The following is a 25,907-nucleotide window of genomic DNA, read 5'->3' on the forward strand; positions in this document are numbered from 1 at the left end:
GATTCTTACGTATTCTCTAGTTATATATTCAGGGAAAGCAAATTTGCCTGTAAATTTTTTCTTTTTCTTTTTTAATTTATTTGAGAGGGAGAGAGAGCAAGAGAGCATAAGTAGGGGGAATGGCAGAGGGAGAAGCAGGCTCCCCACTGAGCAGGAAGCCCGATGCAGAACCCTGGGATCATGACCTGAGCAGACACTTAACCGACTGAGCCACTCAGGCACCCGTGATTTATGTTTAAGACATTGATAAATAGGGATAATTATTTGGTGTTAAGCTTTGTTGGTGATATCACCATCAACACATTCAAATGTTAGCTAAATTAACTATCTCTAGTGAGAAATGAATGCCTTGAAAAATACAAACTCACATTTATTGATTCATTTTCTGCTATTAACAAAGGCAGAACTTATTAAAAACCAGAGATAAATCCAACTTGAGGCATAATAATTTGCTCATTGTTTTCCTTTGCAGTTAACATGAACTATATACAAATCTTTAACTGTAACATTTAACATGTCTATCTAGATGTTTGGAATGAACAAATGAGTCCACAACTGCTTGCTTCCCTCCTGCAGGCAACACTTGAGTATTTCACAGGGAGACTGAGCTCATGCTGCCATTCTTCTCTGCAGCCTGAACTGCTGGTGAGTCCTCTCCTCAAGCTGGTTCAAAACCACAGCTGGGATACAGGAACATGACAGCAACAGCTGAAGCTCAAAAATGAAAGGTGTGAGTCACATGCTATAGCAGGGATGAACCTGCAGGACATTATACTGAGTGACATAAGACAGTCACTAAAAAGATAAATACTGTGATTCCACTCACAGCACTGTATCTAAAGCAGTCCGATTCAGAAAGACAAAAATTAGAATGGTGGTTACCAGGGGCTGGGAGGAAAGGGAAATGAGGAGTTAGTTGTTCAATGTGTGGATATTTTTAATTCTGGAAGATGAAAAAATTCTGGAGATCTACTGCACAACGAAGTGAATATACTTCACACTAGAGCACTGCACACTGAAAAATGTTTAGGATGGCAAGTTTTTTTTTTTTTTTTAAGGATTTTACTTATTTATCTGAGAGAGACTAGGAGAGTGAGAGAGAGAACACGAGCAGGGGCAGAGGGAGAGGGAGAAGGGAGAAGCAGATTCCTTGCTGAGCAGGGAGTCCAATGTGGGGCTTGATTCCAAGACCCTGGGATCATGACCTGAGCCAAAGGCAGACGCTTCATGGACTGAGCCACCCAGATGCCCCTAAGATGGCAAATTTTACACCGTATGTTTGTATCACAATTAAAAAACTTTTTAAATAAAAATAAAGAAATGGGGCACCTGGGTGGCTCAAGTCGGTTAAGCATTTGCCTTTGGCTTAGGTCATGATCTCAGGGTCCTGGGTACAGCTCCCTGCTCAGCAGGGAGCCTGTTTCTTCCTCTCCCTGTGCCCCTCCCCCCTGCTTGTGCTCGCTCGCTCCCTCAAATAAATAAAATCTTTTAAAAAGTTAAAAAAAGGGGCGCCTGAGTGGCTTAGTCATTAAGCGTCTGCCTTCGGCTCAGGTCATGGTCCCAGGATCCTGGGATCGAGCCTCGCATCGGGCTCCCTGCTCTGCGGGGAGTCTGCTTCTCCCTCTCCCACTCCCTCTGCTTGTGTTCCCTCTTTCGCTGTGTCTCTCTCTGTCAAATAAATAAATAAAATCTTTAAAAAAATAAATAAAAATAAAAATTAAAAATTAAAAAACAAAATAAATAAAAATAAAGAAATGAAAGGGGTTATAGAGCTAAGAAAAACATGTTAAAGCAATTCAACAAAAACTAGAAAAGGCCCTTCAACTGGCTGCCGTGGAGGAACAGGAAAGGCCAGGCTTTAACGCAGCTGAACCAAAGGATGAGTAAAGCCAAGAGGCTAGTCTTGAGTCTGCCTCTTCCTATTCCTTCTCATTCAGGTTAGAAGAGATTTGATAGTTTTCTGGTCCAGACAGAAACTGGAGTTTCTTTCACACGTCCTGCCATGTGTCACCTTCAGTCAATATCTGAACCCCTCTGTAACTGAAAATCACCACCATGTACCCTTTTGTATATGAAATGTGTAAAGCATATAGTAAGTACTTAATAAATATTTTATTAAAGTAACATTAAAAACTTCTAGAATATCATCACCACTTCTTCAAATACAAATGACAGAAGCTGAGAAAAACTATTCTGATCCACGATTAACAGGGCAAATTAAGTTAAGAATTGAGTGAATATCATATTTTAAAAATTGGCAGGCCTTTTATATCTGAGTATTTACATTTACTCAACAAATGCTACTTGTTGACTCTTTTTTTTTTTTTAAACCTTTTTTTTTTTTTTTTTAATTTTTTTTTTATTTTTTTGAGAGAAAGAATGAGATAGAGAGGGAGCATGAGAGGGGGGAGGGTCAGGGGGAGAAGCAGACTCTCTGCTGAGCAGGGAGCCCGATGTGGGACTCGATCCCGGGACTCCAGGATCATGACCTGAGCCGAAGGCAGTCGCTCAACCAACTGAGCCACCCAGGTGCCCGCTACTTGTTGACTCTTAACATTAAGTACAGTTCAAAGGAAGGTTATCAATGTAAGTATTTAAAAAAAATAATTTCCAGCAACTAGCTTAGCAGTCCTTATTTAAATTTTATAAACAGCTAAAAATTGATGAAGATTTAACAATATTACTTTATTACCTCATCTGATTCAAAATCGACCCCTTTAGCTATTTGGCTCTGGGACATGCGCTTGCTTGATGATGATGTGCTTGACCACCTGAGGCAGAAACATGGAAAAAACAAAGAAAGCGAACCAGAGAATTCATAAGCCGTTTTAAGCTCAATTTTTCATTCTAGTAGCAGCCATGAATAAAAATAGCTAATACATTCCCTTCAACCTACGTTAGAGACAGTAAAAACTTAATGGTGAGGAAAAGGACTCTAGGGCCAGGGTCTGAATTCCAGTTTTGTCTTTGCTAGCTATGTGGCTTCAGGCAAGTTACTTAGCCTCTCTGCCTCAATTTCCTCATCCATAAAATGAGGATAATAATAATGTTTTAGAGATCTACTATGTTAATATACTAGATCAGTGCCTGACATATATTCAATACTACACTGATCCTTGCTTATTATTATAGTGCTTAGCATATATTAACATGCATCTACTATCATCCCCCACTCCTGAAAACTGTAACACTGAAATATTTGTATTTAAATACCAGTTATGTTTCCGTAACAAGATAAAGAGATTTCAGGGGAGGCTCACTGCTTTCTAGGGTTACCTCACTGTTCGTATTATTCACGTTCAATCCAAATCAAATAGCAAATATATACTGAGTGCTTGCTCTTTTCCAGGTACTCTGATAGGCCCTGGGAAATATCAGCGAACAAGATCATGATTCCCATCCTTACGAAGCTTAACTTGTGGTAATGGAACTCGTATTTGTATGTCTTTTTATCAGCAGGAATTCTAAATCCTCTTAGATCAGGCCACTGCAGCCTATCCAGCCTGCCTGATTTTTTACTGCCACTAAGAATGGTTTTCCCACTTTGAAATGGGGTACATTTAAATGGTTATACAAATACCTACATGATACCCTCAATTTTGCCTCTTGGTCTGCAAAGCCTAAAATATTTATTATCTGGCCCTTTCAGAAAGTTTGCTGACTCCTGTCTTAAATGAAAGCAGCATTTGTAAATTCTTAGCTAATAATTTATTACCATGCTTTGGGATGTTACAGCAAGAGAAGTATGTCTGAAGGTCTTGTCTGGACAAGTAGGTTGAGAATCAAGAGGTCATGTGTCAGAAGGAAAGAAAAAAACCACAGGTTCATCTACATAAAAGTAAAGGACAGGAGGATCTATCAAGCAAACTTGATGGGCAACAAGGCTTTAAAAGTAGAGATCAAGGAAATTTATCAAGTAATCCATCTGGGGCGTGCCCATCTCTCTATACTTGACCTAAGCAGGAACTGGTCAGTTGTTGACTTGTTTCTATCTGTGACAGGAAGAAGCAGATCATTAAGAGCATAAAGCCACAGTGCCAAGGTGGCAAAGTTAAGTGAATGTGTTCTTCTTGGGGGTTGGGCAAAGGGGGTGGTTTACGGAAGGAAACACCCACTGAGACCTGACTCTGCTTCTGATGACTCCCCAAATAACCAAAAGGACCCAGAAACAAGCCAGTCATCTCTGAGGGACAGTGGCTCATCTGATCATAGCAAGAGTCCTAAGTTCTGCATCGGGAAACCCCACAGACCTACAGATCTCATCTGCAAAGGATCCCTTATCCTTAGAAATCAACAGTGGGGAGGGAAAGAAATGGTTTTATCGTTTTGATTGCTGGGTCGAATAAATGGGCCTTGTCCTGGATATGAGAAAGGGTTTAATTTGATTAGCTTCATGTGGATGGCTAAAATAAACACGGTGTGTCAAACTGAGCGCCAAGGGCTGTAAATTTTCTACCTTTTTGTTCAGATATCATTTGGGGTCATAAATCAGAGGTCCCGTCTAGAGATGTTCAGCCAAGAAGTCCATTGTAGCAGTGTTCTAAGCACAAGGTAACATGTTAAATTGGCTTTATATTGTATATGGCACGTAACAGGTGCCGCAAAAATGTGAGTTCCCCACCACTCCAAGGTGCAAGGACAAAGTTTGGACAACTTTTCCAGGGAAAAGTAGGCTTTCTGTTACCTGTCTGGCAGAAGGGAGTTTTACAACTGGAAGTTACTTCCTTTTTCACGTTAACTGCCGGGCATATTAATGCTTTTATTGCTTACCATTCCTCCTATTATTCTTGCTCTATTTTCCCTAGCCTGTTATTTAATTTATTTAATAAACACAGAGCTGTTACTGTGTGTCATGCACTGTACTTAGCACTTTATAAATATTAACCCACTTAAATCTCATAACCCTATGGGGTAAATATTATTATATTCCTTTTACAAAATGAGGATACTGAGGCAGAGAGAAGTAAAAAAACTTGTACAAGGACCATACCTAGCAAGCTGCAGAGCTTAAGTACCGTAAATAATCAAAATAACCATACAAACCATGCCATTAGTAAATAATTCTTCAAAACCCGCCTAAATTGTGTCATTCAGTTGCTGTCATCAGAAACTACAAATCTATGGTGGCTGATTTCAGATCTGCTGCTAAAATGTTAATTTCTAAATTGCCTTTCATCATTTAAATGGTTTTTATTGCCTGCACAATGGTTTGAGAGGTGAATCTATTATGCTACGAAGCAACAGCAGAGACAGGTCTGGAGCAGAATGCCTGGATGTGTGACTAGGAGTCACCGTAGGTAAGTCACTTCACCTACTTTCTTCCAAGTGCCTCACTTTCTTCCAAGGGAAAAATGAGGATAACGTAGTTATAGTTTCATCCCCCTCCTGGGGTGCATGTGAGCATGTAAAGGCTCAGAAGAATAAACAACTCAGTTATTCTTATTACCTCACGAGTAAATAAGAAAGCAACAGACATTTATTCTACTGAAAAGTAGACAACCCCAAATGGTAACAAAATCAAGGTATTTTTCTTTAATACCCTTAAAATATATGTCAAACATACTAAAATAGTATTTTCATTAGTTCCAATAATGAAAAATAAGGACCTCATGCAAGCTAAAGTTCTACATTCCTCTCAACTACTGATGCACAACTGGGGGAAAAAACCTCAGAAAGCTACACCTGTTCTTGTTTGTGTGTGTTTTCACTCACAAAGACAAAAATGACCCAACAAGTACGAAAGGGACTCTCTCTTCCTTCAATGGACATATTCTGATATTCTTTCAATAAAACTCCTTTTCCCTAAGCAAATGTGAGTTAGGTTTCTACTGGACCAAAGAACCAAAGGAGGCCTGATTAATATAGGACTCAAGTTTAAGACAGTAACTCAAGACTGAGAAATTCTATCCCAATTATCCTCAACTATGGACCACAAAAACACAATCTGACTCGCATCTGAGCCTGTCTTGGTATTCTGCGCTCCTAGTTTTACCAAGGCTGGCACTGGCTTTGGTAACTCTATACTCTTCTGGGTCTTTCTCACTGCTTCTACTTCTCCTAAATTCTAAAGGTTAAAACCCAAGTACTGGAACACAAGCCCTCTTTTCTCTCTACCTTCTCTTTTAAGGTGATCAGTCCATTCCAATGGCTTCAAGTTAAGTATCTGTGTATCAGTTATATGCTGTTGAGAAGTAAATTTAGGTATCATTCAAACCTCTTATCTGAACTCTGGACTCATATATCCAATTGCCTACAACCACCCCCCCTTCATATAAATTTCACAGGCAACTCAAACTTCCCACGTCTAAAGCAGAACTTCTGATTATCTGCCTATCATCCTTTATAAAAATCTGTTTCTCTTCTTTTATGTCTTTCTCAGTGTATGGCACCAAGTGTTCAAGTAGGAAACCTGGAAATCAACCATGATACCTCATCCTCCCTCACTCCAAACATTCAATACATCCCCGACTTCTGTCATGTCTACCTCCCAATATATCCCGAAACCGTCTATTCTCTCCCTTTCCCCTGCTACTGCTCTGGTGCAAGCCTCTGTCCTCTTTTGGGGACTACCCACAGCACACTCCTTTCAGGTTAGCCTGCTTCTACCCTGCCTCCTGTACCACAGGGATCCTTTATAAACGTAATCAGATGGTGCCACTACTCTCTCAAAATCCTTCCATGATGTCCCTGCATTTATAACGAAGTCCAAATACCTTACCCTGCTCAACTCTTCCTGCTTCATGAGGTACTCCTGCCTTTCCTATTCGTATCTCAAATCCCTTCTTTTCCATGTTTTAGTCACTGGCTCCTAAACTACAGTAAACTTGTTTCTTTTTCAAGAGGCAAAGGATCTGTACTCAGAAAACTACAGAACACTCATGAAAGAAACTGAGGAAGACCCAAAGAAATGAAAAAACATCCCATGCTCATGGATTGGAAGAACAAATATTGTTAAAATACCTATGCGACCCAGAGCAATCTATACATTTAATACAATCCCTACCAAAATACCATCAATTTTTTTCACAGAACTGGAAACAAATAATCCTAAAATTTGTATGGAACCAGAAAAGACCCCAAATAGCCAGGGGGATGTTGAAAAAGAAAACCCAAACTGGTGGTATCATAATTCTGGGCTTCAAGCTCTACTACAAAGCTGTAATCATCAAGACAGTATGGTGCTGGCACAAAAACAGACACATAGTTCAATGGAACAGAATAGAGAGCCCAGAAATGGACCCTCAGCTCTATGGTCAAGTAATCTTCGATAAAGCAGGAAAGAATATCCAATGGAAAAAAGACAAATGGTGTTGGGAAAATTGGACAGTCACATGCAGAATGAAACTGGACCACTTTCTTACACCATACAGAAAAATAAACTCAAAATGGATGAAAGACCTAAATGTGAGGCAGGAATCCATCAAAATACTAGAGGAGAACACAGGCAGCAACCTCTGTGACCTCGGCCGCAGCAACTTCTTGCTAGACTTCTTGTCTCCAGAGGCAAGGGAAACCAAAGCAAAAATGAACTATTGGGACTTCATCAGGATAAAAAGCTTTTGCACAGCAAAGGAAATAGTCAACAAAACCAAAAGACAACCTACAGAATGGGAGAAGATATTTGTAAATGACTTATCAGATAAAGGGCTAGTATCCAAAACCTATAAAGAACTTATCACTCAACACCCAAAAAACAAAAAATCCAGTCAAGAAATGGGCAGAAGATGTGAAAAGACATTTCTCCAAAGAAGACATACAAATGACCAACAGACACATGAAAAAATGCTCAACATCACTCAGCATCAGGGAAATACAAGTCAAAACCACAATGAGATACCACCTCACACGGGTCAGAATGGCTAAAATTAACACGTCAGGAAATGACATATGTTGGCAAGGATGTGGAGAAAGGGGAACCCTCCTACACTGTTGGGAATGCAAACTGGTGTGCAGCCACTCTGGAAAACAGTATGGAGTTTCCTCAAGAAATTAAAAACAGAGCTACCTTATAACCCAGCAATTGCACTACTAGGTATTTACAAATATATATATATTTACAAAGATACAAATACAGTGATCTGAAGGGGCACCGTGATCTGAAGGGACACCTGCACCCCAATGTTTATGGCAGCAATGTTCACAATAGCCAAACTATGGAAAGAGCCCAGATGTCCATCGACAGATGAGTGGATAAAGAAGAGGTGGTATATATGTATACCACCTATATATAGAGTAGTATATGGAATACTATCGGCCATCAAAAAAAAAAAAAAATGAAATCTTGCCATTTGCAACGACGTGGATGGAAGTAGAGGATATTATGCTAAGTGAAATAAGTCAATCAGAGAAAGACTATTATCATATGATCTCACCCATGTGGAATTTAAGAAACAAAACAAAGGATCAGAGGGGAAGAGAGGAAAAAATAAAACAAGATGACATCAGAGACGGAGACAAACCATAAGAGACTCTTAATCATAGGAAACAAACTGAGGGTTGCTGGAGGGGAGGGAGGTGGGGGAATGGGGTAACTGGGAACGGACACTGGGGAAGGCATGTGATGTCATGAACACTGGGTGTTATATTAAGACTGATGAATCACAGACCTGTACCTCTGAAATCAATAATACATTATATGTTAATTAACGGAATTTAAATTAAAAAGAAAAAATAAACTAAAAAAAAAAAAGAGAGACTCCATATGTGCTTTTCCCTCTGCTTTTTGCAAGGTCAAGTCTCTCAGTAAGATTTCAGCTTAAACGTGACCTCCGCAGACGCCTTCCCTGATCTCCCTTTCAAAGCAGATGTCTGTGGCCTGTGACATTACTCTTTATTGCTGCACCCTGATAATTTTGTAGTGGCCAATGGCAGGCCACCCCAACATGGGTTACTTTGGCATGAAGATTATTTTGAGTTAAAAAGCAATCAGGTGAAAAATCTGTTAAAACAAGCTCTCGATTATCTTCTTAAGTAGAAATTTTCATTAACTGAGCTTCAGTTAAGCAGTGTCCATCTAAAATACTAACACAGAAATACTAATAGTGCGTCAAGCCAGCTTTACAGTAATAGCAAAAATGGCAAAAACCAAAAGGGACAAGAAAAAGCATACACGTGCTCCAAAGGCAAGAAGAGCCAATGTGATCCTCTCTTTAGTGTTCATTCAGCACAGCACCCTGTGTAACTCAGTATGTAAAAATGTGATAATGAAGAAGAGAAGCTGAAATCAAATATTAAAAAAAATACAAAACTATTTTCTGTTAATTAGAGAGAACACAGAACTCCATCAGGAAAATTCTTGAGTAATAAAGGCAAAAGGAAATAAATTACAGGTTAAGTTTCATTGAAAAACACCTGCAATAATGCTGCATCACCTCTATGAACTAGCCTTTGCTCTGTTTTTCACTTCTCTATTTACTTGACCAGTTGAAAATAAATCTATTAAACTTCTATGGCACAGAAAAACATATAGGTAGAATTCTGGATAATTTTAAATTTTTTCAGATGTTTCTTCTTGCAGAAAATCACTGCACCTACCTCTGTTCTGTTTTTGAAGTGGTAGGAAAAATGTCTTCTTCCAAATCTGACTCATCCACCTCAATCACCTAAGGGAAAAACAAAACAGGGAATAGTTTTTATGGGAATGGAATTTATCTGAATAAAAATAAATAGCTGAATCTCAAAAAAAATTTTCAAATATACAAAAAAAAAAAAAAGTCAGAAAAACGGGGGCAGAAACCAATTGTTAAAACTGAAGCTTTGGGGGCGCCTGGGTGGCTCAGTTGGTTAAGCGACTGCCTTCGGCTCAGGTCATGATCCTGGAGTCCCGGGATCGAGTCCCGCATCGGGCTCCCTACTCAGCAGGGAGTCTGCTTCTCCCTCTCCTGCTCCCCCCTATTGTGCTCTTTCTCTCTCTCAAATAAATAAATAAATAAAATCTTTAAAAACAAAACAAAACAAAAAAAAAAAACAAAAAAAAACTGAAGCTTTGGGCCCCTGGGTGGTTCAGTGGGTTAAGCGTCTGCCTTTGGCTCAGGTCATGATCTCAGTATCTCAGGATCCTGGGATCGAGTCCCACCTCATTAGACTCCCTGCTCAGCAGGGAGTCTGCTTCTCCTTCTCCCTCTGCCCCTCCCTCCCTCCCTTCTGCTCATGCACACTCTCTGTCTCAAATAAATATGTATAATCTTAAAAAACAAACAAACAAAAAACAAAACCTGAAGCTTAGCCTGACTTCCCTCCAATGTCACTCTTCAATTCTATACATGTCTGAGCTCACTTTTCTCCTGAACACCATGGCAGCCGGTGTACCTAGAGGAACATGCAGTTAGACTGGTGAATGACTCACACAACGTCATGTGCAGACAGTGCCTGTGGACTTCTTGGGTTCTAGTGAGGAGTCAGACCATTAGTGTTCCATTTCCAGTTTAAAATTAGGTATAAAACCATGTGGGAAGTACTGGATATCTATCTTTCTATTACATTTATCCCTGTTAAACATCATTTGTTAGTTTTAGGTCCCAGTAGAGATATTTGTGATTCCTTTTTTTTTTAAAGATTTTATTTATTTATTTGCCAGAGAGAGAGCACAAGCAGGGGGAGTAGCAGGCAGAGGGAGAAGCACGCTCCCGTTGAGCAGAGAGTCTGGGATCATGATCTGAGCCAAAGGCAGATGCTTAACCAAATGAACCACCCAGGAGCCCTGAGATATTTGTTATTCTTGGTTCTATCATCCAAAATACTACTTATCTCTCTATGTTTTGTGTTATCTTGACACTTAATACACACATTTGCTATGTCTTCAACTAGCGAATGAAGCCAAGGGCAAAACAGGGAAAAAACAGCACCTGAGATCTCCCTTTCCAGGCTGACATTGAACTACTAATAAAAAATTGTTAAATGTAGTTGTCCAAGAAGCTATGAATCCGGCCAATATTTCTGCATTTTGTCATAAAACTATCAGAAGATTGTCTTATGTACCTTGAAAGAATCAAATGTATTCAACACTCCTCCAATCTACCACTGTGTAACCACAATCAAAGAATGAAAAACAAAAAAAAAGCTAGTTTAGCACAACTTGTTCCTTTTGAACTCATGTTCCTGCCTTACAAGAGAAAAATCTAGAAAAGACACTACCTTGTGGATGTGCTAATTTTGCTTTTAGATGATCTGCAAGTGACAGCAGGCAATAGTTGAATGCAAATAATAAAATGGAGCTCAGGATAAAAGTTATTAGCACTGGCACCCAAATATCAGCAACAACAGGTACGGGGGGAGATGAAGTTTAGGGAGATAAAAGGACAAAATGAGAATCAGAGCAGAGAAGTTTCCTGGAAAAGGGTCAATTGTGTCACATATTCAAGAGACAAAGTATGAAATTTGAAAAAACACTACTGGGGCAGGTCTGATATAGAGCATGGATTCTCAACTGTAAGTGATAGTAACTATTATTCTGGAAACTTATGGACATGTCTGGAGACATTTTTGATTGTCATAATTAGGGGGGTTGCTACTGGCATTTAGAGGGTAGAGGATAAGATGTTGCTAAAAACCCTACAATGCAGACAACAGTCCCTCCCAGTAAGACTTACCTGGTCCAAGACTTACCTGGTCAACAGTGCTGCTACTGAGAACCAAGACTTACCTAGTCAACAGTGCTGCTACTGAGAAATCCTGACACAGAATCAAGAGCACTGCCTTAGGCGTAAAGACATGTGGGTCTTGAAAGTAAGGTAATAGGAGCATCAAGCCCATATAAAATCTTGGAATCCAAAGGAAGTGCAGAGGGCCTATGTTAAATCTAGAGCTTAAGACAGAGGTCCTTACATTCTGGCTGCTTAGTTTGTCTTGAGTCTAGCTCCAGCCATCAGCGAACAAGCCACAGTATTATGAGAGGATAAATAACAAAAGGAAACCAGATTTAAGTAAGACTTCTATACGCACTGAACTCCAATCTTCAATATTAATATTCCATGCATGGACCTTTTTGGCTCAACACTGTTATCCTTGAAAATATTACTGTAAACATACATTTATGGATTTCTAATCATGAGATACAGTATTTAAAGAAAACAAAAATCCTAAAAGCCCTCAGTCTCGATAATCCATAAAATTCTCTCCAGCTTTAATGCTTCCCACTTTTTCCTTCTTTTATTTACTTTGTAGATTAAAGAACTGACAATTCATAATGCAGGGAGTATAAATTATTAACACACAACTATAAAACTTTTTATCTTACCTCTGAATAATTCTTAGCAGCAACATTTCGGGACGGCTGCTGTCTTGCAGATTTAAAGGCTATAACGTGAAAGAATAAACATCTGTTATGTTATTCTTAAAATAACTGAAAAAAATTTGTACATATTGTTAGCTAAAGATCTTGTAAGCTCTATCTGCAAAAATCATGATGGCCAATTATAAAACATTTATATTTTTTAAAATCTAAAGGGAGGTGGAAATATATGTTCAAATAAATCAATGCCTAGCTGCCAGTCTCCTGATTTCCTGGCTTATTCAAGTATAATAACAGATAACACTCATAAATATACCTACACTAAAAATATTTTATAGAAACTATATGAAGGATAAAAATCTGACCATCTAATGGATTAAACCCCAAATATATTCTTCTTTCTCTTACAGTTGGAAGTACCATTCCCTGTGGCTGTATTACGAACCCTATGGTTCCAGGAAGAGCTTTCTTATTCTCCTCTACTTTGTTAGCCATATCAAAGGAAGAGTCCAGAGGAAATCCTAGAAAACAGTGTATCTTTTATGCTATGATAACACTTCCTTTAAATCCTTACATTTTAGCTTTAAAAACTTAGAAACATGAAGTTTAGCTAACCCTTTATTTTCCCCCAAGTCAAAATAATGACACTATGATCTTATAATAAGAAATATGTGTTTGGTCTTGGTCCCCATTTCTGGCAGAGCTCCTAAAACCCTAGGAAATTCCTAAGTACTAAGAGCCAGGAAAGTGACTTTTGTTATGTTAATGAAGTGACTTTTGGACCAAACCTAAAACTGGGGCTGGTTGCCAGGGGAGCCAACCAGGAAATCGGAAATGAAGGTTGGAACTCAGTCCCACCCCATGATTTCCACAGAGACAGGAGGTTGAATCAATCGCTAATAGCCAATGATTTCATCAATTAATGGTAATGAAACTGCCACAGAAACCCAAAGGAAGGGTTCAGCAAGCTTAGAGGTGGTGAACCAGAATGCTTCCATATGCCAGGGTGCTGGCCCCCAAACTCTCTGAAGATACAATTTCTTTGTTTGCGACCTTAGCTTTTGTATCTCTTTACCTGGCTGCTGATTTGTATCCTTTGTAATAAACCAATAAATTTAGTGAATAAACTAGTTTCCTGAGTTCTGTGAGCCGCCCCAGGAAATTAATTAAATCCAAAGAGGGAATTAGGGGAAACTGATTGATAGCCAGTCAGTCAGAAGCACAGCTAGTTTGTGATTAGCCTCTGAAGCGGAAGGAGGCAATCTTGTGGAACTCAGCCCTTAACCCTGTGGAATCTAATGCTACCTCTGGATAGACAGTGTCAGAATTGAGTTGAATTGTAGGAAACCCAGCTGATGTCCAAGAATTGCTTAGTGGGGTGAGGTAACCCCCCCACTCCCCCCCATACTGAATTGGGTGTAGAATATTTAAAATCTAGAATAAATTTCAAACTGCCAATTAGAGTTTTATTTTCTCTTAAGCCTTACCAATTTCTTAATATAAAACAATGTTTTCCCCCAAGACAACCCCCAAACTGAACAGGGCAAGAGGAGAAAAAAAAGACAGAGGCCTTGAAAAAGTCAAAGCTCAAAGAAATCCACAAAGTCCAAAATTCTCATAGTCTGGAAACTAAGGAATTGTTCTATCTAGCCTAAATTTATGATTTATTCATTTTTCCTATTCAAGGTCTATCCCCAGTCTTGTGATGTCTATCTGAGAGGAGAGATTAAGGGCAGAAGCAAAGTTCTTATCCACTCTACTCAATTACTAGGGCCTCACATCCTAACTCTACGCAAAAGGCTAAACAGGGCAACTGAATAAAAAAATCAGCCATCATGACTCTTAAAGAATATTTCTGCTCAATAATTATTCACTAATTGACTCCTCAAACTCTCAGATCCTGACGAGCCCTCCTAAAACAAACAAAAACAAACCAAACCTTCCTTTCTTTTTATCCCCAACAAATGTCAGTGAGAGAAATTAACTTTATCAGAAAAATAAGCACTGAGGTCTGTTAGGAAGGCAATACAGTATGGTGGTTGTAGAGTTAAACTCATTTTGACTGACTAGCTGGGTGACCAGAGCCAAGCTCCTTGGCTTTGTTCAGTCTCAATTTCCCCACCTATAAAATGATGTGGGAAACAAAAGCAAAAGAAAAATTACTAAGTTTCCTTACTACCTACAGCCCATTGACAAGTCCTTGAAACAGGCAGAGTGACATTCCTCTAGGGACTCAACTGCCTTGAAGTTGATACTTTGCTAAGGGCAAAGGGCAATCTTAGCTCAACCCCAGGATCCTGTAAGTCCACTTTAACATATAAAAAAAATTCCTCTGAAAACTTCCTTTAGGGGCGCCTGGGTGGCTCAACCGTTAAGCGTCTGCCTTCAGCTCAGGTCATGATCCCAGGGTCCTGGGATCGAGCCCCACATTGGGCTCCCTGCTCCGCAGGAAGCCTGCTTCTCCCTCTCCCACTCCCCTTGCTTGTGTTCCCTCTCTCACTGTGTCTCTCTCTGTCAAATAAATAAAATCTTTAAAAAAAAAAAAAGAAAACTTCCTTTATCTCTAACCCCCAAAATACATGTTGACAATCATCCCCTAAGTATATGACCCACCGATATACATCTGAAGGGTCTCATGACGGACTTTTTACTAAACAGTAATAAATGACCTTTCCTAACAATAGCTAGCCCCCTCAGGATCCTGGAAACCTTGTTTCCAAAATACCTGGGAGGCTTACACTATCCTCAACCCCCTCCCAACTTGGAAGTATATAATGGGCCGCTCCTCATGACCTCCGTGCAGCTCTTTCTGCCCACGGGTCCTGTCCCTGTGCTTTAATAAAACCATCTTTTTGCATCAAAGACGTCTCAAGAATTCTTTCTTGGCCGTCGGCTTCAAACCCTAATGTCTTTCCTACATCATAGTGTTAATAATTCATGCAGAAAATTGCTGAAAAGATAAAAAGAGGTGGTTAATGGAAATAATTCTGCCACGTGCCTAGAAGTAGCAGGTATTCAAATAATGTAGCTAGCAGCAGTAGCTGTAGATGCGGCAGTGGCCGCCATGACAGTAAACCACGCGCAATCACAGAGCCTTCAGAGGGACTATTCACTTACTCACCACCCTCTGCAGACAAACTTCAAGGGAAAAATTTGGGCTGTCAACTATTATTTACAATTGCTGCTGGCTGGAAGTGTAATATCTATTGTTTCCAATAAAATTCCAGTACAATAATAAATCTCTACACTCCACAGGGCTTGATAATGGTAGAATTGTACCGTTATAGCTTTCTTCATACTTCCATTTACAATAGGGGTTTGGAAGTTTCAATTTTAAAGGTGCTTTTGTCCCAACATTACAGTAGCTATAGTTAGTACCCCATGGTTATTTTGTCAAGAGACTTAACACCAAATCCAACCTAATAAAAATGTTTTACATGTATGTGTTAAAAAGTCTATTTCACTTTTCAAAAAAGTCCCAATGTTAGAGATAGTTCAACTGTAAACCAAATGAATTTAGATAAAAGATAAATTTAGACAAATATTTATAAAACATCCATTTTCATAAGTTTATCTTAAACACTGCCACTAGTACTAATAGCAGCAATCATTTTTTGGATTCTTACTAAGTCTTGTGCTAAGTAATGTATACCCATAAGTTCAACTGATACTTGTAACTACTCTGTGGAGTCAGTACTACACTGCCAATTTTATAGCTAAGGAACTGAAGCTTATAGAATAGAAAGAAACAGTTTACACTTACTGGCGGTTTAATATGTGTATATACTATGCCAAATAGTCCACATGTATCTTCTCATCAATCCTCAAAATAACCCAATGAGATAAATGCAATTGTCAGCCCACTTACAGATGAGGACACTGAAGATGGAAAGCCCAAAAGGACACAGAACTAGTAAATCAAGGAGTCAGAATTCAAACCAATGGCTGACTTTAGAACCATGCTTATAACCTTTATGCTATCCAACCTCTAAGTAACTTTTATTCAGCCATTCTCAAGTATTTAATAAGCATCTACTATAGCCAGGCACTACGGACACCATGATGAAATGATGAAAAAGAATGACTCCACCCCTGTTCTGCTGGTGCTTGTGGTGTAAGGGCGTGGAACCAGTCAGTGAAGAGCTAGCCGACCATACCAGGTCTGACTCCACAAAGCCCAGGTTCTTAACCACACCATCTGCTGCAAAGGCACCACAATTAGATTTTTTTCCTACACATAATTCAGGAAATCCTAAGTTTCATATTAATTTGGCTTACTTTTTACAAATGAGTATTATTACTTGTAAAAAAAGGGTTATTTGTGAACATTTTAAAGTGCTGAACTGGTCTGTCTTCTCTATACAAACAGCTTTATTGCACATTATCAATGGGTAACAGAAGAGGACTCATGAAAGAATGTCTGTGAAAGGTCTCACAGGCATAGCAGTTCTGAAAGGAGCTGAGGGCAGAAAGTGGAAAAAAAATGCTCACAAAAAACCCTATGAGATATAAAGTTCTAGATGTAAAGGAGGCAGCCACATGTGAGTTTTAAAGAAAGAAAATAAAGATAAAAAGCTCTGTATTTGTTTACTGTGGTCTAGGTTTTCAGGTAAACACTGCTGCTCAAAGCTACCCAAATTGCTTCATCAAACATATAAAAAAAATTCTAGTGGCACTGAGTTGATCACATAAAGAATTAACAGGCCAAAACAGAAGAAAAGCTCAAACTTAGAGAGGCAAGCAGAATCCTTTTCCCTGGGGACCTGCTGATCTGGACAAATGTTCATACTGTTTTGACAGTTCTGTAGAGAGAGGGAAAGAGCTAACACAGGTCAAGGCCTGCTCAAAGTAAGGGACCTGATGCATTTCCTCCCTACCTTAAGCTGGGACCCCAGTGGTTAAGGAGAGAAGCAGATGTAAACAGGATTTTGCAAGTACATTATCAGCTGGTCAAACCTCAAGTCACAAGTTTAAATGTAGTTTTATGTGGCCTAAGACGTGTGGTGACCCTAGAAGCCTGGAGAAACAAATATGAATCAACTCTGGGGCAACTTAACTTCATCCCTAATCTCAAATTATTCCTGCTGATCATTTCTTACGGACAACAGATAATGAAACATGCAAGGAAACAAGTCACCGTAAATGAGAACCAACAGAAACAGAAATCAGAAATGGACAATAAAAAGAGGCCAAAGACATTTAGACACTGGGTTATTAGACAAAGACTAACAGAACAAATATCCTTACTAGGCACACACAAAATTACAGAGAGGCTTAAAAACATCTGCAGGGAATTTTTAAAATCACACAGTGTATTTCAAAAGAACTAAGTGGAATTTCTACCCCCACCAAAAACAATGAAAATAAAAAATTCAAAGGACAGTTTTAAGAACAGATGGGCATGGGGGCCTGCTTGGCTCAGTCCGTAGAAAAAGTGACATCTGATCTTGGGGTCATGGGTTTGAACCCCATGTTGGGGTTAGAGTTTACTTAAAAAAAAAAAACAACAGATGGGTGAATTAGAAGATCAATATAACACAGGAAGATAAAACAAGGGAAAATACAAGAGATTAATAGTCCCAGGAAGACAGAGTGAATCTTACATTTATTTAACTGAAGACTCTGAAGGGAGGAGAAAAAGAGCACAGTGGTATTATCTAAAGGGAAAGGATTTTCTAGGAGTGATGAAAGACACCAATTCACAGTTTCATGAAGCCCAATAAATCCTAAGCAGGATAAAAAAAGAATCTCATATCTAGATTCATCAGTGAAACTGCAGAACACCAAAGACAGCCAGCTGGAGGAAAAATAGACTACTTCAAAAAAAAAAAAAGCAAGCTTAACTAATAGCTCATTTCTCAACAATAAAATGGAAGCCCAAAGACTCACTTTAAGTGATTAATTCTGCCCATTTGTGGCAAGAAAGCTTCACATAAAATAGTTAAGCCAGGACGAAAAAAGGCAGTTTGGGTTAAGGTAAAGGTGGGTATGCCTTTGTGTCAATGCTAACCAACTTCTGGTGACTTAACCTGGAAGTGTACATATTTTTTTTCACTTTGCTTTTCTATCTCCCTCTGTTTTTTCTTTTCTTTTTTTTTTTATAACAAACATTTTGTAAAGGCCTACTATGTGCCAGACTCTCTGCCTCTCATCTTCAGAACAACCCACTATGTACAGTCTATTATGGAAACAAACTTAGGAGTCTGAGTGACTTGTTAAAACTCACAAGGCTTTTTTTCCATGTTGAACTCTGCCTAGATCCTTTCTATGGTGCCTATTTTTCCCCTTCTCTGCTTTTATCTTACTCCTGCCAAGAATGGAAGAGCACCTTTTTGGACGTCATTTCCTAAAAGACAACATGCTTTTTTTTTTATTATTATTATTTTTTAAAGATTTTATTTATTTATTTGAGAGAGAGAATGAGATAGAGAGAGAGCATGAGAGGGGGGAGGGTCAGAGGGAGAAGCAGACTCCCTGCTGAGCAAGGAGCCCGATGCGGGACTCGATCTTGGGACTCCAGGATCATGACCTGAGCCGAAGGCAGTCGCTTAACCAACTGAGCCACCCAGGCGCCCGACAACATGCTTTTGAAGTCAAGATAAGAATCTTAGGTGGCTCTCCTCAAGTACTAAATAACCATAGTAAAAATACAACAACAGAACTTTTCAAAAATTATTATTATTTTTTCAAGTAGGCTCCATGCCCAACATGGGGCTTGAACTCACAACCCCGAGATCAAGACTTGAGCTGAGATCAAGAGCCGGACACTTAACCGGCTAAACCACTCAGGTGCCCCCAGAACTCTTGATAAGAAGTTTCTTTAAGGGGCGCCTGGGTGGCTCAGTCGTTAAGCGTCTGCCTTCAGCTCGGGTCATGATCCCAGGGTCCTGGGATCGAGCCTTGCATAGGGCTCCCTGCTCAGCAGGAAGCCTGCTTCTCCCTCTGCCACTCCGCCTGCTTGTGATCCCTCTCTCGCTGTCTCTATCAAATAAATAAAATATTTTTTAAAAATTAAAAATTTTTTTTTAAAAAGTTTCTTTAAGAGTCATTTATTGGATTTACGCAACTGATAAATTGTTGAACACTAAAACAACAACAAATAAGAGTCATTTATTGGATTTGATGTTTGTATCCTTCCTCCAATGTCAGTTGCCATCCAATAAATGTCCAAGACTTCCTCTGATGGTGTCACAATTCACTTCCTTCCGGGCGGTTTACTCTATCTTCACATTAATTCGATAGGTTATTCTGTACAATGCAAAGACCTCTCTACTGAGAACCAGTAGCTAGGTCTCTAACCTTATCTTGCTCTGGAAACTAGCAGTACAGTTGACCCTTGAATTCAGGGGTTAGGGGCACTGACCCCTGCAAAGTCCAAAAATCCCCATGTAACTTCTTCTAACTCCCCCAAAACTTAACTACTAATAGCCTATTATTTATTGGAAGCCTTACTGACAACATAAACAGGTGATTAACACTTATTTTGTATGTTGTTTATATACTGTGTTCTTACAACAAAGTAAGCTCAAGAAAAGAAAATGTTAAGAAAATCATATTTTTCATATGGAAGGGAAAATACATTTACAGTACTGTAATTTATTGGAAAAAAACCCACTTATAAGTGGACCTGCACAGTTCAAACCCACTCTGTTCAAGGATCAACTATATAGTGGTTAACCACTGGTTCTGGAGTCTAGGGAATGTGGGATTAACCCAAGTTCTAAAATTTACTAGCTGTGAGACCATGGGTAAACTGCCTATCTTTTCAAAGCCTCAGATCCCTTTTCTGTAAAACAGGGATAACATAAGTATCTAACTACAGAGCTTTGGGAAGCATGCAGTTAACTCTTTCATAGACATTACCTATTATGAGTATTATCTTAAATACAGATCACAGACTTTCTTGTGCTAACCATAGAGCCGGAGAAAAGAAGCTTAAGAAAGTAAACACTATATTAAGAAGTGGTTCTTTCTTGATCATTGTTGACATATTGACCAACTGACTCATTTTTCTGCCTTCACGGTCTCTCTATAAACAGGAAATAATCAAATCTGTCTAAAAGTAAGGGATTATAAAAAATACTTTTTAAGATTCACCCTTTTCAGTAACTCTGATGAATGGCAAAGACCTTTTAAAGAAGAATTTATCTTGTAATGCTAATAACCCTTTTGACCCCCCAACAATGGCAACACAAACCAATGAGGTTTCCTAATGAGGATTTCCTAGGTCTTCCTATGTTGGGATTTATAAATAACTGCTAGAAAATCATTTGCAACCCATACTCACCATCTATAATAGACATGTTTCTAGGTGTTGACATAGTGGCCTTTGAACTTCTGCTTCGGGTAGAAGTCTCTAGACCAGTGCCTATTGTTAGAATAATGAGCAGTCACTATACAATTGTATCAGTAGCCAAGGTTTTTTTTTAAGACAATGCCAAAATGAAATGTAAAAAAAGTTACATCAAAACATAGTTTATGTATAAAAAGTCAAAGACATATATAACAAGAAACAACACAGTCTAATCACTTTTCAAAAACTATACTTATACCACATTTGGTTCATACTCTTCCAATCAAAATTTAAGGAAACATTTTGTAAACGTAAGGATAATGAAAATAAATTATCACTAGAGGATGAGGATCTCTTTCCCTGGAAATTTTTAACTTTTAAGTACTATTTTACCAGCTTAAAATTCCAATGGATAAATATTTAATAAAAACAATTTAAAAATATTCCTAGAAACGAAGTCATACAATGCATCAGGAAGTCACTGGATGGCCAATTTTCTATTATTTGGATTATTCAATGACAATAGTCCCACGTTAAATACAATGATGGCAATTAATGTTTATGACTGCTTTAAGAAATCAAATTGTTTTAGGGTAGTATTCTTTTTGAACAAATTTTATGAAGCCACTTTATAAAAATAAGGGCATTTGTATCTTATGACAGTAACAAAAATAATGTTTATGACCTGGAGTTTCTTCCTGCTGCCAATGGTCATTAGATAGCCATTTTCCTTAGCAGCTCATATCTGCCCATTATTTTATAGGTGTGAGAGTAAATATGACATTAAATGTACCCAAAAGGTACTGTGTGAGGAGCGTAGTGAAGTTCTTAAAAAAATATGTTAAGAGTCATTAAAACAGGGGCGCCTGGGTGGCTCAGTTGTTAAGCGTCTGCCTTCAGCTCAGGTCATGATTGGGATCGAGCCCTGCGTCAGGTTCCCTGCTCCACGGGAAGCCTGCTTCTTCCTCTCCCACTCCCCCTGCTTGTGTTCCCTTTCTCACTGTCTCTCTCTCTCCCCCTGTCAAATAATAAATAAAAAAAAAATCTTAAAAAAAAAAAGTCATTAAAACATTATGTGCACATGGCCATTAAAATCTATTTAAGTAAACATACATGTCAGAACTATATTAAAGACTGGCTTTATGCATTATAAACACAAAATTTTAGAAGATAGCAACACTTAATTCTGACGATAGGAATACGATCCTGTGTGTCCCGTTCAGCTGCCAAGTCTGAATGTGTGTGCAAGCTGGTACCGAGTGCTAACCTCTTCCTCTCTGAGACCCCCCTCTCCAGGCTGAGTTCTGTCCTCTTCCTCCTCGGCGGCCTCTTCCTCGGCCTCCTCCCCTCCTGGCTGCTGCTGTGATGTCCTCATCAGAGTCCTCAGCCATCTGTTCTGCCAAATCTATACTCATAAGGTCCTCAGCACTAAAGGCAGAAGCAGAGTCCTCAGACTGAGATCTGAGGGCTCTGGCCCTTGTCATAGCCTGAGAGGGAAAGAGGAGAAAATACACACTAGTAGGTAATGCAGCATCCTAAGTCATTGATCTGGTCATTCAGATAACATGCACTATTGCCAAACTGTCTACACTATTATTTTTCACTAATCATGCTATAAAAATGCCAAGCAGGACAACTCCCCTCCCCTGTCTGTCAAATTCAATTCCTACAATTTGTCAGATCAATCTGCCATACTATCTGGAAAATGAGACCTTTTGAAAAGCTGTGCTGAGAACGATAAAATTCCACAGAATCAAAACTTTTAGAACTGGTAAGAATATTAGCAATCGCCCCTAATTCAACATCACCATTTGTAAGAGACTGTCATCATTTGAGCTACTCTGTACAATGGGCTCTTAATAAGTGGCAAGAAAAATGCTTACAAAAAATGTCTGTTATCTCTGGGTGATGGAATTTTAGGGTGCTCTTGTTTTCTTCTTTATTCACAAATAGGATAAATTTTCTACTATATAGTTTTTCTAAAATATTACTCTGTAATCAGAAAATATGAGCGATCATCTCTTAAAAAAATTAAGTAGAGGGCGCCTGGGTGGCTCAGATGGTTGAGCGTCTGCCTTCGGCTCAGGTCATGATCCCAGGGTCCTGGGATCGAGTCCCGCATCGGGCTCCCTGCTCCTTGGGAGCCTGCTTCTCTCTCTCTCTCTCTCTCTGTCTCTCATGAATAAATAAATAAAATCTTTAAAAAAAAAAAAAAAATTAAGTAGAATTAAGAATAAAAAGATAAAAAGAGGGGCGCCTGGATGGTTCAGCTGGTTAAGGGTCCGACTCTTGATTTTGGCTCAGGTTGAGATCTCAGGGTTGTGAGATCAAGCCCTGCATCAGGCTCTGCACTTAGTCTGGAGTCTGCTTGTCCCTGCCCTTCTGCTCCTCCCCCCACCTTGTGCTCTCAAATAAATAACCATACAAAAGCTGAAAAAAAAAAAAGATTAAAAGAAGTAAGTAGAATATAACAATTGAAGGCCTGGGAAAGAATAAAAAGCTTAGGACCAAGAATATGCCACAAACTTTAATTTGATAAGAAACTGCCGAGAAAAGACAAGTTTGAGACTTAATGAAATATTTTAACTCTGAAATGAATACAGATTTTTTGATTAAAAATAAAATAAAAGCAATGTTGCTCTGAGCTCTTCCCTTAAACTAATCAAACTGTAGTAAGGAGAACAGAAATGAACATGATGAGAAAATAGCTCCAACTTCTAAACACAAAAGTTCTGAAGAGTTAATGGATATAATGAAGATCTGACCTAAGGAACAAGGTAGAAAAGAGTCTTAGGCAGTACAGAGCTCTCTAAAATTGATCTATATATCCAAAGGGACCATGACTATAGTCTCTCTTGCTTGGAATAAAAAATTCCAGGACTAAGAATAGGTGGGTAGAGCATTTCTGAGCTCTCTTGATACCATGAAGTAAAGAGAGGCAGGACTAAATGAGGAGATGAGAAGAAAGCACGTAGGGTAGAAGTAGGAGTGAAGTGGGAGGTGGGAGATAATCCAGCTGTATGATGATGATTTCAGCTTAAAGGAAGTAACAGCAAAATCCCAGCATGAAGGGCTCAGCACGGCATTACCATGTAAAAAGAAAAAAACTTCAGGGAACATAACAAAAAAGAAAAAGAAAAAAGGATGCCTGGGTGGTTCAGTCGGTTAAGCATCTGCCTTCAGCTCAGGTCATGATCCCAGGGTCCTGGGATGGAGTCCCGCAACGGGCTCCTTGCCCAGCAGGGAGCCTGCTTCTCCCTCTTCCTGCCGCTCCCCCTGCACGCGAGCGTGCTCTCTCTCTCTCTGACAATAAAATCTTAAAAAAAAAAAAAATACAAAGAAAAAATCGCAGAAAGATTTCAACTCATTTTTCTTATCCCAGATGAAGTATGGTCAATCCTCATTATTCCCAGATTCTGTATCTGCAAATCACCTACTTGCCAAAATTTATCTGTAAACCCCAGAACAATATTCCTGATACTTTTGCAGTCATCTGTGGACCAGTGCAGTGGTAAAAATTCCGAGTCTCTTTTTTTTTTTTTCTTAGATTTTACTTATTTATTTATTTGACACAGAGAGAGAGAGAGAGAGAGCACAAGCAGGGGAGTGGCAGAGGGAGAAGCAGGCTCCCCGCTAAGCAGGGAGCCTGATGCAGGACTTGATCCCAGGACCCTGGGATCATGACCTGAGCCGAAGGCAGATGCTTACCCATCTGAGCCACCCAGGCACCCAAAAATTCCGAGTCTCTTGACACACACATTCCCAGATGAAGAATGGAACACTCAGCCTTTCTGTTTCCGCTCTCACACTTTAAAAAAGTGTCCTTTCTGTGGCATATTTAGTGCCATGTTTTTCACATTTTTGTGTGTTTAGTCAGTGATTCAGTGTAGCTGAAGTGCTGTCCAGTACTCCCAAGTGCAAGAAGGCTGTGATAGGCCTTACAGATGAGATAGGTGTGTGAGATAAGCTTCATTTAGGCAAGATTATAGGGTTGCTGGCTCTAAGTTCAATGTTAATGACTCAACTATATATTAAAACAGAAATACACATGAAAAAGGTTATGTACTACTCAGGGGATAAAAATGCTGTAACCAGTAGTTGGCAGGAACCCAATCCTGTTATTTCCCCTAGGAACAATACGGTTCAGTATTCACTAGGTTAGTGTTTGCAGTGACATAGAACATAAAGAAATAACAAGAACCAGCTGTACTTTTTAAAAAGTACACTTAAAGGGAAAAAGGAAACTTAAATTACATAATTAATAAAACAGATCTAATTGATGTATGTTGAACTCTATACTCTGAAAATAAATATAGACTTTTCAAGACCTCATGAAATGTTTAACTAATACATCATGGGGTGCTAAGAAAAGTATCAATTAAGTTCTAAATAGTAAAGGGTATTATACAGTCTAATTGCCATGAATAAAATTAGTAATTAATGATAATTAAAAAAAAACCTGCCTCCAACCCACAAAATTAAAACTGCAGAAATCTAGAAAATAATAAAAATACTGTATACGGGAATATACAAAACAAAGCAGTGTTTATAAAGAAAGCCTACAGCCTGTTAAAAAAGAATGAATGAAAATAAGTAGATTTAATATTCCATAACATAGGACAAGTAAAGTCCATCCAAAAGGAATTGTGAGAAATCAATAAAGATACAATCATAAACAAATTTTAAGCAAAAATCCATTCAAATTAGTAAATTTAAGAACTGATCCTCTGGGACGAAGTCACATTGAGAAAAATCACTAACTTAATAAAAAGGAAGAAAAAACAAGTATACATCATTAAAAATCAGAATGGAGGGGAAAAAAGATTGAGGGGAAATTAAAAGAATCCTGACAAAATACTCTTCAATTCTAAGTAATTTGGAAAATAAATGACCTAAACGGATCCAACAAGAGACACATAGTCTCAACAGACTAATAATAATATCAAAGAATAATGGGAGAAATTTGTTAAAGGAACAACACCCCCGGAAAAGGAACCACAACCACAAAGTTTCACAGGTATTCTATCAAATCTTCAAAGAACAGATAATTCCACTGCTCTTTCCATAGTCCCAGAGCATAAAGAAAGCAAGCTTCCAACTTCTTTGTACAAAGCCAGCATAACATGGTACTGAAAAACTGACAAAGGACTGCATGCACAAAAAGATTACAGGATCTCACTTATGAATATTCAAGCAGACAAAGAGAATCCAGGAACATATGGAAAAACCAGGATACCCATTACCAGAAGGTTCACAAAGTAGTAACAAGGATGGGGCAATAATAGAATATGTTTTAATATAATTCAATTTATTGCCGAATTAATAGAACGGAGGAAAAATCCCACACGTTTATCTCCACAGATGTCAAAAAGGCACTTAGTTCAT

The 25,907-nt window shown here is 38.7% G+C and overlaps 1 protein-coding gene across 1 annotated transcript in view; it reads right to left on the reverse strand.

The window, feature by feature from the left end:
• The window catches only part of MRE11 (MRE11 homolog, double strand break repair nuclease), a 74,873-nt gene that overhangs the window by 3,858 nt on the left and 45,108 nt on the right, over positions 1 to 25,907 (reverse strand). Inside the window, exons 14-19 of the mRNA XM_044919250.1 lie at positions 21,790 to 22,009; positions 21,658 to 21,660; positions 20,517 to 20,597; positions 12,236 to 12,294; positions 9,535 to 9,602; positions 2,693 to 2,771 (exon numbers count right to left, since the gene is read on the reverse strand). Coding sequence (XP_044775185.1) covers positions 2,693 to 2,771; positions 9,535 to 9,602; positions 12,236 to 12,294; positions 20,517 to 20,597; positions 21,658 to 21,660; positions 21,790 to 22,009 — 510 coding nt within the window. The remainder of the gene's footprint in view (positions 1 to 2,692; positions 2,772 to 9,534; positions 9,603 to 12,235; positions 12,295 to 20,516; positions 20,598 to 21,657; positions 21,661 to 21,789; positions 22,010 to 25,907) is intronic.

This window comes from Neomonachus schauinslandi, chromosome 11 (assembly GCF_002201575.2).
Source record: "Neomonachus schauinslandi chromosome 11, ASM220157v2, whole genome shotgun sequence".
NCBI classification, from domain to species: Eukaryota; Metazoa; Chordata; class Mammalia; order Carnivora; family Phocidae; genus Neomonachus; species Neomonachus schauinslandi.